The 12,465-nt window shown below is 43.5% G+C and overlaps 1 protein-coding gene across 1 annotated transcript; it reads right to left on the reverse strand.

Moving 5' to 3' along the window:
• Window positions 1-344: 344 nt before the first annotated feature.
• On the reverse strand, window positions 345-10,726 carry CUNH19orf12 (chromosome unknown C19orf12 homolog). Its single transcript, XM_027663900.1, has 3 exons — window positions 10,628-10,726; window positions 3,984-4,160; window positions 345-1,775 (listed from the first exon to the last, which is right to left on the reverse strand). The coding sequence occupies exons 2-3, from the start codon at window positions 4,141-4,143 to the stop codon at window positions 1,510-1,512; spliced, it is 426 nt and encodes a 141-aa protein (XP_027519701.1). The 5' UTR covers window positions 4,144-4,160; window positions 10,628-10,726; the 3' UTR covers window positions 345-1,509.
• Between the last annotated feature and the right edge of the window lie 1,739 nt (window positions 10,727-12,465).

Raw genomic sequence — 12,465 nt, forward strand, 5'->3', positions numbered from 1 at the left:
ACCAGAAAATTGCAAATAGAAGTAATTCCAGTCATAAAAATAGTATTCTAAGATGGATATACAGAGTTTGTAAAATCTTGAAAAGGCTACAGTGTGTGTAATCTGTCAATGATACTGAAAACCCTCTGGTTTCAGACTTGGCATTATGAAACTGTGACAAGGTGAGGAGTGCCCACTTATAATTCACTTCCTCTTTCACGTCACTGAAAAAGTGAGACCAATCACTGCCCTGCACTCCAGTGAATTTATCAATGGCAAATGGTACCTGCAGAAGTCAATTAACCAAATGTATACAACATAGTTGTATACTTCTGAGTTCAAAGTTGTATCATTTAAACCTCAACTTCTAGAAACCTCACCACACACAGAGCCAGACCTTTATTTTAGGCAAAAAAATGAACTATCAGAGCAGTTTCACTTGTTTTTACATAAAAAGAAGGCACACCTGCACAGTTTTCTACTTCGAAACTTGTTTTACAAGTGCCTTGAAACCAAATGTGAACAACTGGCTGGGACATTCAGCAACATGGCATTTGATGCTTACAGTAATAACTGCAGCTGGCACATCCCTCCACCCCACCACCACCACTGCTGCCAACTGCTGGCTGCCCAGTACAAGCCTGGCTTAATTCTTAAAGAGTTAATTTCATTTAACACAAAACACAGATCACTGTGATGCTTCTTATGAATATTTTAATGAAAACAGAGGACCAGCTGTTCAGATTCAGTCAAGAAACCAATGCTGAAATGACAACCCTGATGCTGGGGCTAATATAAAACCAGCAGATTCAGCTCCCTATTTTTTAAAAAGAATATTCTTGCCATGCTTTCCCATTCTAGGGCATCAGGAACTTGGTGAAAATGAAACTGAAAATTGAATTGAAATTGTTCACAGTTTGTTTTCCTGTTGCTTGAAATCTTGTTTAGGCATTTGCTTCACTTCTTACATAAAGAAATAAATAACTCAAGAATTACAATAAAAATGTGACAAACAACAAAGTAATGATTGAGTCCTTTGAGTTCACAGTAGAAGAACATATCTTCTTATAATTTCCCTTGGCAGGACTGAAACAATAGGTAAAAATCTTTTGAAGTGCCCTAGCTACTTTGGCACCTTATTGTCATTCACAGAAAAAAATTAAAGCACTTACACAAACAGAAATAAATTTCCTAAATAAAACACAATGACTTTGAAAATTTTCACTAGTGTTACATTAACATAAGAGAAATGTAATTCCCTTCAGCAATTTGAATCAGTCCTGGTGCAGAGTAATTCAAAATTACGTAGCGAGTCAGTGTCAGGTTAATGCTTCAATCTAACACTATCCTTAAAAATCCACATAAAATAAAAATAATAAAAAAATCCCAAATGCCAAAACCCAACACCCAAACAATACTTAGATCTGCCTATATTTATAATTGGTACTGCTAACTAATAATTGCTATGTTGCAGAATCACAACTGCCAATAAAAATGCACTGCAGTGTAAAAGGCCTGCTCTGCAAAGGTTCATTCTCCATACTCTATCTGTGCTCTCAGCTCTTTGGAGAGATAATTGACCAGCACCGCTGTGAGCTTCTGCTGCAGACCAGCATTGCCCATGACCAGAGCAGTCAGCTGAACAACATCCGTCCAGTCTAAGTGCCTGATAACATCAACAGCTTCATCATAGAGTTTCTGCTGCTCAGTAGGAGGCAATTCCAGTAAAATCTGAGGGACTGGCTTGAACTGTCCAGAAGTCATCCAGGCACCAAGCAATCCACCAAATGCTCCACCTAGAAAAGACAGAGAGTTGTTAGTCTTTACCAGCTACAGCCTGAAATCCCATCCACAGCCTTCATCAACAATGTGTCTTCTTTAACTAGGTTTATAGACGATACTCAAAGCACCAAGAAGGATTTCTACACCACTTTAGGTTCACAGCAATCACAAAGAAACTCTTTACACAATCAATGCTAATAGCTTCAAGCTAGAAATCAGAAACACAAGGACGCTGGTCTCTTTAGGATAAGCTCTACTACTAAATAAAATCATGCCCAAGGAAAACACCAGACCAACAACTGTCATTAACATTACTCTTACTAGAGATTGCCAGACTGATTCAAGCTTTCTGCTTCTTTAGTCACACACTGCAGCCTCATACTCCCGTGAAGTCCAGCCCTGAAGGTGCTCAGAGACTAAACCATTGGACACATTCATGCTTTCATCTACTAAACCCACAGCCCACCCACACCAGCTGGGCAAGACATGCTCAGGGTAAGAAGAGGGTTCCAGGTCATCAAGGTAACAGCAGAGGGATCCTCTACAGCTGCTGTGACTGTGGCTGCTGCTGAGAAAGCAGCCTGGCAGTCCTACACACTGTTCTCTGACACCAGTCTGACCTGCACCACAGCAACTCACATGACTGACACCACTGCCCAGAGCACACACCCTGCTGGAAGGAAGGAGAACCCTCACCATGGAGAGGTGTCAGAACCCACCCTGCCTCCAAAACTGCCACCCTAAAAACTGCTCCTAAAAAGTCATTTATGCACTCATGGGGATGCAGTTTTTCATTAGACAAAAATTCTGTAATTTGCAGCTTTTACTCAGTTGGCAATTTTTCCCATGATACCACAGAAATACTTGAAAGCCTAGGATGGCTGAATTCATCTTCAAGGGACTTTTATGAGAACATCAATACCTGATTTAGGGGCACTTAATGCAAAAGGCACTAGAAGTATTGATGTCTAAGCTCCACATCCATTGGCACAAGATTTGTTACATGATCACACTTTTCCCCCCCAGGCAACACACCCACAACCCATTCTTCTCAGAGCAAGCAGTTCTTAAAAAGCAGGATTGCTGCAAGTACCTCCATTTACTGTTGCAGATGGAAGGTAACTCATCCTCTTAATTCTTCATGCAAGGCAGCAAGAAGTACAATGCCTGCTACCCAGTCCCACAGCCATCCAGGCTGTTTGTGTAAGTGAAAGTGCACTTGACTGCAAATGTTTCTCTAACTGTCCTAAATACTCAGGGTTGTTTATATATACTTGGGACTGGGAGACATTATGAAGGCCTAAACAAACACTTAAGAGAAAACACATCCAAGAATAACTTCAGTGTTTCTCATCACCTCACTCAAGAGTCAGGCCACTTACATTACAACATTATTATCTTTACTTTTGATTTTAAGCTTACAAATCTCTTACAAAAGCTTAATTTCCCTTCTTTGTTCCTGATAGCTTCAGTCATGTTTGTCGAAACACTATTTTGGCTATTAATTAAGCTTTGTACTTGTAATAGGAGTAAATACATAGCTTCACACTCCTCACATATCATTCTCTTATTTTTTTGTAACTCAACCTTGCTAACCCTCACACAGGAATATTGCAATTCACTCCAATACCAATAAGTGAAATTGCTGGAACTGCTTGCAGGACTAAGGAGCATTCGAGGACCAGGGCTAACAGGACTTCAGTGGCAAGGTAGCTTTTAAACTAGGCAACTCTTAATTCAAGAGTTATAGAGGAGAGATGGCTCTTTACTATTAGACTTTGGCTTTCCTGTAATTTTCCATGCCAGGAAAAAAAACCAAAGTGGCAGGGAATAATGAATCCCAGAGGACAAAAAAAAAAAAAAAGTTCATCGAGAAATTAATAGCAGGAACTTTTAAAATAAAGAAATAAACGCAATTTGTAATAAGATCGTTTGGAAGATGATCCTGTCACGTGCTAAGGCTAAGAATGCTTACTCACCTCACTCCACACCCCAATTTTCATCCTTCTGTGCCACCAGGTACCAACATCCCCCTGACTGCTCCCATCATCTCTGTGCTCCTTCCTCCCTGTCTCACCCCCCTCCTCTTCACTCCCCACCAACGCACGAAACCTCAACACTGAATGCTCTTTTCCTTCAACTTACACCTACTACACAGACTTCCTAGTTTTTCCACTCAGGGATTTAGCCACCCTCTTGTTCCCAAAGCAAAACACACTTACCTACAGCGATTCCAGGGGGACCTCCCATCAGACCCCCAAGAAAGGCTGTGGCACCTGCCAGCAGTGCTCCCCGACCAGAGTGTTTGACAGCAGCTTTCATCCCCCTCGCCTCAGAGACGTGGCAGAGCAGCTGCATCACATCATCAACAGGGATGGGCATCTTGGCGAGTTAAGATCCTGGAAAGAACGTTTTAAGTTATCTTTTGATCACTGTAACAGAGATTAAATCTGGCTGCTAAATGAATTTTAGGAATAAAACCACTGTTTGTGAGTCTGTAAGACAAAAAGGACAGACACACAGAAAATATTGTGTGCAAAACTGCTTTCTCTTTCACTTCTTGGAAAACTAACCCTACTGGTAAACAGCTGAAGGTTACTGAAACTGCAAATGAGACCTCAGAGCAGACCAGAAAAAACTGGTTTCACAGAAATTTCACAGAATATTCTGAGTTGGAACAGACCCAGAAGGATCATCAAGTCCAGCTCTTAAGTGAATGGCCCATACAGGGATTGAACTCACAACCTACATGCTCTAACTAGCTGAGCTAACATGAGAAATTCAGAGATTCTACAGTATGTAGTACCTAATTCTACAGTACATTGCTTTTGCCTTGAGCAAGTCCCATGTGTGTTCAGCATCATGCAACCACTCTGGGAAAAAGACAAAGCAGAGCCTCACTCTACCACAACCAGCAGAAGGTAAATGACAAATCTGTCAGGTATTTTCTCCCTGTCCTAATTCTTGCCACAAATCAGTTGGTTGTCTTCACATACCAGTTCTTCTCCCTGTTTTGTTACAGGCTTAAACACTCCCATGCTGATTTCTGAAGGTGGCAGGCTCTCTGTAGCAACAAAAGAGCCTGAGGAAGGGAACAGATTTCAGGAGTCAGAGGAAAAAACTGGGACTAGGAAAAAATGCTCTGGAGACAGGCCATCAGAAATGCAGGGGTGTATATGTACAGCAGTCAGGACTCAGAGCAGACACACCAGACAACCCTCATGTATGAGGAGGCAGAGACACAGGACCCCAGCCCTGTTACACACTGAGACGTGTCCTGAACATGGAGCAGAGACCTGTCCCTGAGAGCGACCCCTCTGAGACCAAAACTTTTTCCACTCCATTCACTTGCTGCTGCTGCTCATTTAGCAAATACCTCCCATCCTGCACATCAAATGAGGAAAGGGCTTGCAGGGATAAAAAAAAAGAAAAAGGTATTCGATAGAATTAAAAATATAATCACATATACACAAGCAGCAGATGTCTTGTTGTACATGTAATGTCAGCACTATAGAATAGATGAGCATTTGATTTTCAGCCCCTAGAACACCTCTTATCCCAGAGCAATGTGCAATACATTCTCAGCCCATGCCAACCTGTCTTCAAGTCTTTCTTGAATAGATCTCAGTGCAAAGTGAAAGTGGAGTGGTATCACACCATTTTTCATATTAAAAATTAACTACTGTGACAGCGGAAGCTTTCTTTTGCAATAAAATGGCTGACTGCAAATCATCCATGTCCCTGCAGTATCCAAGTGCTGCTGACACTAAACAAAAGTCTGGGTTTTGGGAAGGGACTGCTTATGCTCCATAGCAGCAAAGAGGCACAGTAGGAAATTCATCAAATAGTTGGTTTCTCTCATTACTTCATTCATCTTCATGCCAGTCTAAAGAAAACATCCAAGTGTCATCATTTTACCACCGTTGCTTTTGGGTTTTTGGCAGGCTGATGACACAGCAGTGGATCAGCATGGCAGTGTGTGCTGGTTAGAGACAGCAGAGTTACACATCATCTCATTCAATGGGATTCAAGCTCAGAGTAATAAAATAACGGCTGCTCTGTCTGACCTAAAGCAGTAGGGAAAAAAAAACAACCACCAAATATACAACTGGTACAGCTCACACAGCCTGGGAATGATGGCAAATGAGATGATTAAGTGCTTGTCTTTACCTTCCTAGCAAAGGGTGAGCAGTTTGCCACTCAAGAGTAACCTTATCACCAGCACCAGGCAGCCTGAAGTGCTGCAGGATTCACTTCCTCCCCTCAGTGAGACAGAAGCTGAATCGTGCCTGTCCTGCACCTCCTTAGCATGCCCTAGGACTAATCCAAGGTGCTGAAATGAATTTGCATCTCCTCTTTGGGCTAAATCCAACAAATGTCTCACACAAAGCTCTACAGCATGAAGGCTCTGCAGCACGGGTGGGACAAGACAAGTTGGAGAGCTGACAACACACACAGCTCTCTCTGAGAGTGATATCATCTGCTTTCCCCCAGTCAAACTGATGGAATTCCACAGTTTCCTAAACCAACCTAACTGTAATAGATGTGAAATGATGTTTTGTGAGCAGAGACACCCGAAGCTGAAGCCTCAGGTTCCTGCAGCAGGCCAAAGCTGGAACCTTAGAAAACAACCATAGAAAACAATCTGCATTACTCCACCCTCAAAAGGCCAACACCAGGACATGTCCTTATGCTGACCTTACACTGACATGGCATTGCAAGCAGTGCAAAGGCGATCAGCTCTACCCTGGGGTTCCTCTGAATAAATAAAACACCCTTTTATCACCAGCTTCAAAGTGGCTTAAAGGTGAAAAAACCCAGACTGTAATAAAAACAGAAGTCACGCTGCTTTCTGGTGATACACAAAGCGTAGCAAACACATGAATTCATTAAGGTAAAGCAGAAACATGCCTATAGAAACATGCTGGAACTCAAGCAACTGTAAGTAGCCTTTCCATAGTAAATTATTTTACAGTTTTACTCCCCTCACAACTTCCCCGAAGGAAATTTCCACTCACAAAATTAATATTTATTTGGGTTTTTCTGGCTTGACTGAATAAAGTTCTTGGCATAGAAAAGCCATTCCTGCTTAATTCTGGATGTGAGCAGAACACTCAAAACTCTCAAAGACATTACAAGCAGCATTCATTTTCTCTCAACTCTTGCAAGTATTTCTATGATCTCTTAGCATAGTCACTATATTTTAAGTCCTGCAGTGAACCTTAGTGAATACAGTAGCTGATGCACAGCACATACATGTTGTCTTTTTTAAACTGTACATACAGAGCACTAGTGGGAGCCATTGAAACATAAGCCACTTATTACAACATGTAAAGTAATCCCAGATTCCTACATTCAGCACAAAGACACAGACGAGTGGATCAGCATCGTAGGGATCTTTTGCAAAGTCATATAATTTCTGAGAAAATTTCAGGTTTTAATGAAGAATCAAGGTGCTCAATCAGGCAATTTTCAGTGAGTAGTACTTTTTAAATAATACACTGCAGGCCATCAAAGCAGGATATTTTGACAATACAGTAACAGACAGAACAAATGGAGTTTTGTGTGTCAGAGGTAGAATCCAATGATAGCCAAAAATATTTATAGACTCTGATTGTGTAAGTGACAAGTAAACAAAAGTGCAATTTGATCCTATTACCAAATTATTCACTACGGAATTCACCCAGATGTTAAGAAACACCAGGACTGTGAAATACTGGATTTCCTCTAACGGAGAATAGAAGTTTCAACAACATCCTTAAGACTGTGCCCAGCTTTCAGAGGTGCCGAGTTCCCACAGCTCCTACTGACTTTACATGGCACTGAGAATCTTCGGCACTTCGAGGAAAAACCAAACCCAAACCCAAGAGTTTTGGAACATGAAGCCACTGAGAAATCAAGATTTGTTGTTTAACTGACCTTCCTTTGTTGTTCTACTGCATTCCTTCTGTATTTGTGGTCTCCCCAAATACTCATCCAAGGTATTAGACTCTCTACTTCTCTCTGACTAAATTAGATGATGCTCTCTCTTTCACCTCAAGGATAGGGGATCAAAGTGAGCAATGATCCTGCTCTCCCTATTCAAAAGGAATGGTAATATTATGTGTTTGTATCTCGATTTTGAACCTACAATCAACAGGTTTTCCTAAGAAGAAAAATGCCATATGAAGAATTAAAATAACAACATTGTGCCCAACTCACTCAAAGTCCTGCTAATGCAAATAATTAAAGAAGGTCCCCAGATTACCCTGTGGTGTGAACCTCATTTCAGCTCTTCTCAATTTTACACTCCCATCTCATCATCCTGCTTCTCCCTTCACAGAGTGATGACCTTAGACAAGCAAAAGCACTTTTAATCCTTGGGCTCACTGTCCCACTTACAGAAAAATGAACACCTTCCCAAATGTCCCCACAGGAGATATTCTAACACAGCCTGGCCCACCACCCCGCTGTCCTCACTGCTCCTTACAGCCTCTTACTGAGTTATCTCAGCAAACTCTTCAGTAAACATCTCTGGAAACGTGCACAGCACAAAAAACCACCCACACAACAAATTCCAAACCTAACAAGCGATGAGGACATAGGACTAAGTCCTCTTACCTGGAGCTATCTTTATCGTGGTGGACACCATTTGGTGATAAGCAAGGATGTGAGGTGAGAATCTCCACACAAGTGCTAGAAAGCATACAAGTGCTCTGTGTAGATCTTCAAACTTTCACTTCAAGGGCTCAGCAAACATTTATGCAAGCCCATGTGTCCGGGAGATCACACAGGACAATTTCTTATCTCAACTGTACAGCAACAGCTCTATCTGTAGTGCAACTTCTTATAAGGAACATCAGAACAGCACTGGAGCAAAACCAAACACAAAGTACTTAACAACTGAGGCAGACTAAAGAACATGACTTCACAAACAACAGTGTGCACAGAGATGTGACCTGATGATTGACCAGGCCAGAAGTTCATTAATTATTTCAATAAGAGCAGGTGGACAGACAGGGAATCAACATATTCCCATCTGCAAAGGAGGGCTGTCTCATCACTGGTCCATACACATACTGTTGGCTTGAGGAGCACCTGTGCTCCTAAATCACCACTTTTGGAAAATACCACCTTTAGAGCCCGGTCTAGTGCTTGAGATCTGCAAAGCAGGTGGTCTGTCTGATTTAAATCATGACTGGCATCAGCAGCCAGTAAAACTTGGTTTAAATACACCAGTTTTAAACCTGCTCTGCATTTGTAATTTTCAGTTATTTTGCTAAGAAGGGTTTACTCCTACTTAGTGGTGTAACGATCAGAACATGCTGATCACCATTCTTATCTCAGCTTTTGGTACTCTTCTTTCCCAACCGTGAGGATTCACTACATCTACAAATATTTGCTGTAATAATATAATTATGTTGCTGACTATACATATATTCAGATGTTAAATTTTTTTAGTTTCAATTATATTAGGAGAGGGTAAAAAACTCTTGTATTTGCTAGACAATCTGAATTCAATTGAAATGCATAAAAGAGCATTTTAATATTGTTTTGTAAGAACTGGGACCCTAAGAGCATGGCTTACTTCTTCTGTGTATTTATCAAAGCATTTAATTGGTTTATTTAACGCAAAAGGCAACAAATTTACTCTTTAGATGAACAAACTACTTCTAGGAACACAGAAGCTCATTGTACAAGGCTCCTGGATGCCTAAAAATGCAGGTAAATATTCAGTGGGAACTATGTCATTCCACTGATATAAAAGGAAATTTGCCACCTAACCTGTCTAGGCACTTGGAATATCCACCTTACCTGGTCTGCTGAATTAGAAAGTATCTGTGAAAGACTGGCCATACCTCCTTCCACCCCTGAATTTTTATAGACCTATTCAATATCTTTCTAATTTATAACTTAAGAGTGATTTTTTTTTTCCATTTCCTAGCCAGTTTCTCCATCTTGAAGGCAGTGTCCAACAAAGTTACAGGCCACTTCCATCAGCTAGCTGATACTGGAGCCAAGGATCAGACTTATAGTTAAGAAAGAAAAGAAAGATGACACTAAGAAAACACAAATAGCAGAGCTGTTCCCCTGTGGAGGTAGTTGGCACAGCACACTGCAATGGTATCTTCAAAATCTAAACTAAGCCTGAAAATTAAAGATATTTTCCCTGACTCACTGCTAAAAAACATAAAACTTCACCTCATTAAAATTAATCAACGTGTTCGGAATGTTTCAAAATTTATTAAAAACGTTATGACTAAAATAGGCTGAGCATAAAATGTAATTATGAGCCCTTTCAAACAGACGAAATTTAATTACATTACAGCTAGTTTTTTATTTATTTTCCTACAGCGCCTCATTCCAGGTTTACTATTGCTGAAGAGACACTCCGGCCTAAACGTGACTTGGGGGGGGCGGAGGGGAAGAGAAATCAGGAGTTCACTCAAAACCCACCGAAGTTCACTCAAAACCCACCGAAATTCCTCTAAAACGCACCCAAACCCACCTGGGGGCGTTCCCGGCTCCCCTGCTCCGGGTGACCCTGCCCAAGGCCGGCGGGTCGGGCTGGGCTGCCCCCCAACCCTAATGGTTCCCTGAAGCCAAGGGGGCGTTCAGTGGGCTCTGAACGTCTTTAAGGGTCTTATCCTTGTATCCAAAAAATGCCCCCGGCTCCAGGGGCGGCCCCAGGGGCTGGAGCGGCTCCGCGGCCCCGGCGGCCTCGCCGGGTCCTCGCCGGGGCCGCACACGCGAACCCCGCGGGCCGGGCCGGGGCTGCCCGGGGAGCGGAGCGGACACAGCGGGGCCCGCTCGGGCTCGGCTCCGTCCGCCGCGGCCTTTCCCTCCTCCACCTCCTCCTCCCCTCCATCCTCCTTCCCCCGCCTACCTCCGCCGGCAGCGCCCGGCTCCGGGCCCCGGCCGGGCACGACACTGCGGCGGCGCCGGAGGAGGGGCGGCCCCGAGCGCAGCCGCCGGCCCTGCCCGCGCTGGGCTGGGCTGGGCTGGGCCCGGCTTGGCTGAGCTCGGCTGGGCCGGGCCTGGGCAGCAATCCCGGCCCCTCCGCGCCTGCTCCGCGGGCACCGGGCTGTGGAGCCGCCGCCTCCTCCCGCTGCCGGGTCCGGCGGCGCCTCCGGGGACGGGGCAGGCGGGCCCCGTGCGGGGTGTGACACTGTCACGGGGACAGGCGGCAGCACCGAGGTGCTCACAGGGATGGAGCGCCTCTCCCGCGAGGAAAGGCTGGGAGGATCGGGATTGTGGAGACGGCTTAGGGGTGACCTGATTGCGGCCTTCCAGTGCCTGGAGGGAGCCTACCTGAAAGATGGAGAGAGACTATTAACAAGAGCCATAGTGACAGGACAAGGGGGAATGGCTTTACAATGACAGAGAGTAGGTTTAGATATTAGGAAGAAATTCTTCCCTGTGAGGGTGGTGAAACCCTGGCACAGGTTTCCCAGAGAAGCTGTGGCTGCCCCATCCCTGGAAGTGTCCGAGGCCAGGCTGGACGGAGCTTGGAGCATCCTGGTCTAGTGGAAGGTGTCCCTGTCCATGGCAGGGGATTGGAATGAGATGATCTTCAAGGTCCCCTTCCAACCCAAACCATTCTATGATTTTATGATTTTAGGAACCTGGTTGTGGAACAGCACATCCCAGTCCCAGCTGAGCTGGGATACAGGACGAGGAAGAGAGGGGCTGTTAGGACATCTCTGGCCCTGCTCTGAGAATTTAATCTCAGAATATTTTTGTGTGATTTTCACCCGGGTTTGTTTCAGTCACCAGCTCAGTAAAGTGCAGCGTGCCAGCCTGATAGAGCACCACAAGTAATCAAACAAGCATTACAACAGCTGTGCCACATATGGCTCCTGAAATATCACACTGGTTCGTAATACCAGTACAATCTTGGGAAAATTACTGCCTAATGTTAAAAATGCTGCCATTTCCCCAAGAATGGATTATTAACAGAGGTTTTTGGTTTTGTAAACTAAGCCTTCATTATGAAATCGTTTCTGCTTTAAGGTAAACCATCTCCCCTCTGTTTCATGTTGAAAAGACAAAAAAAGCAGGATGAGGAAGTGAAGGAGAAATACAACTCACAAAAAATTTTTGTCCCTTTCCTGTGGCTGCACTGGGGACTTCTTAACCTCCCCAAGCTTTATACGATCACATAAAATAACTCTCTGTGTAACAACTCAAAATGTTACAGGTCTACTGGTGCTCTTGATTTTTACGATTTGGATGTAAAAGGCAAATTAATTCCTAAAATGAACAAAGAACCTAAATGCCACGTATATTTTAAAAAGTAACACCCCAAATTCCAGCTGTACACAGCCTTCCAAGGGGCAATATTAAAAGCAATTAAGTTTGCCAACCAGCAACGGAGGAAATTTTTATCACTCTATTCCAAAACTGAATCATTACTTCACTACTCCAGTTAAAAATAAACACAGGTTTTGGAGCTACATCAGCAGGTATTTATTAGGTCTATTTTTTAATATGATAAAAGTTACTAAAATGAAAATGTAAGATAACAATGGAAAGCGTATCCTTTAAGGATATACATAAATCATGCTACACTTATACAAACTCTGACTCTGTTGAAGTCAACAGGAATGTGCTGCCCGGCGGCTCCACCTGGCGGCTTCCCACTCCTCGGGAGCATCTCCTCACCTGCAGCCTCAGGAAAGCCCGCAGCTCCTCACCTGAATGCCAGCAGGGACAGCTCTGCTC

This window comes from Corapipo altera, unplaced genomic scaffold (assembly GCF_003945725.1).
Source record: "Corapipo altera isolate COAL_440 unplaced genomic scaffold, ASM394572v1 224, whole genome shotgun sequence".
Classification (NCBI taxonomy): domain Eukaryota; kingdom Metazoa; phylum Chordata; class Aves; order Passeriformes; family Pipridae; genus Corapipo; species Corapipo altera.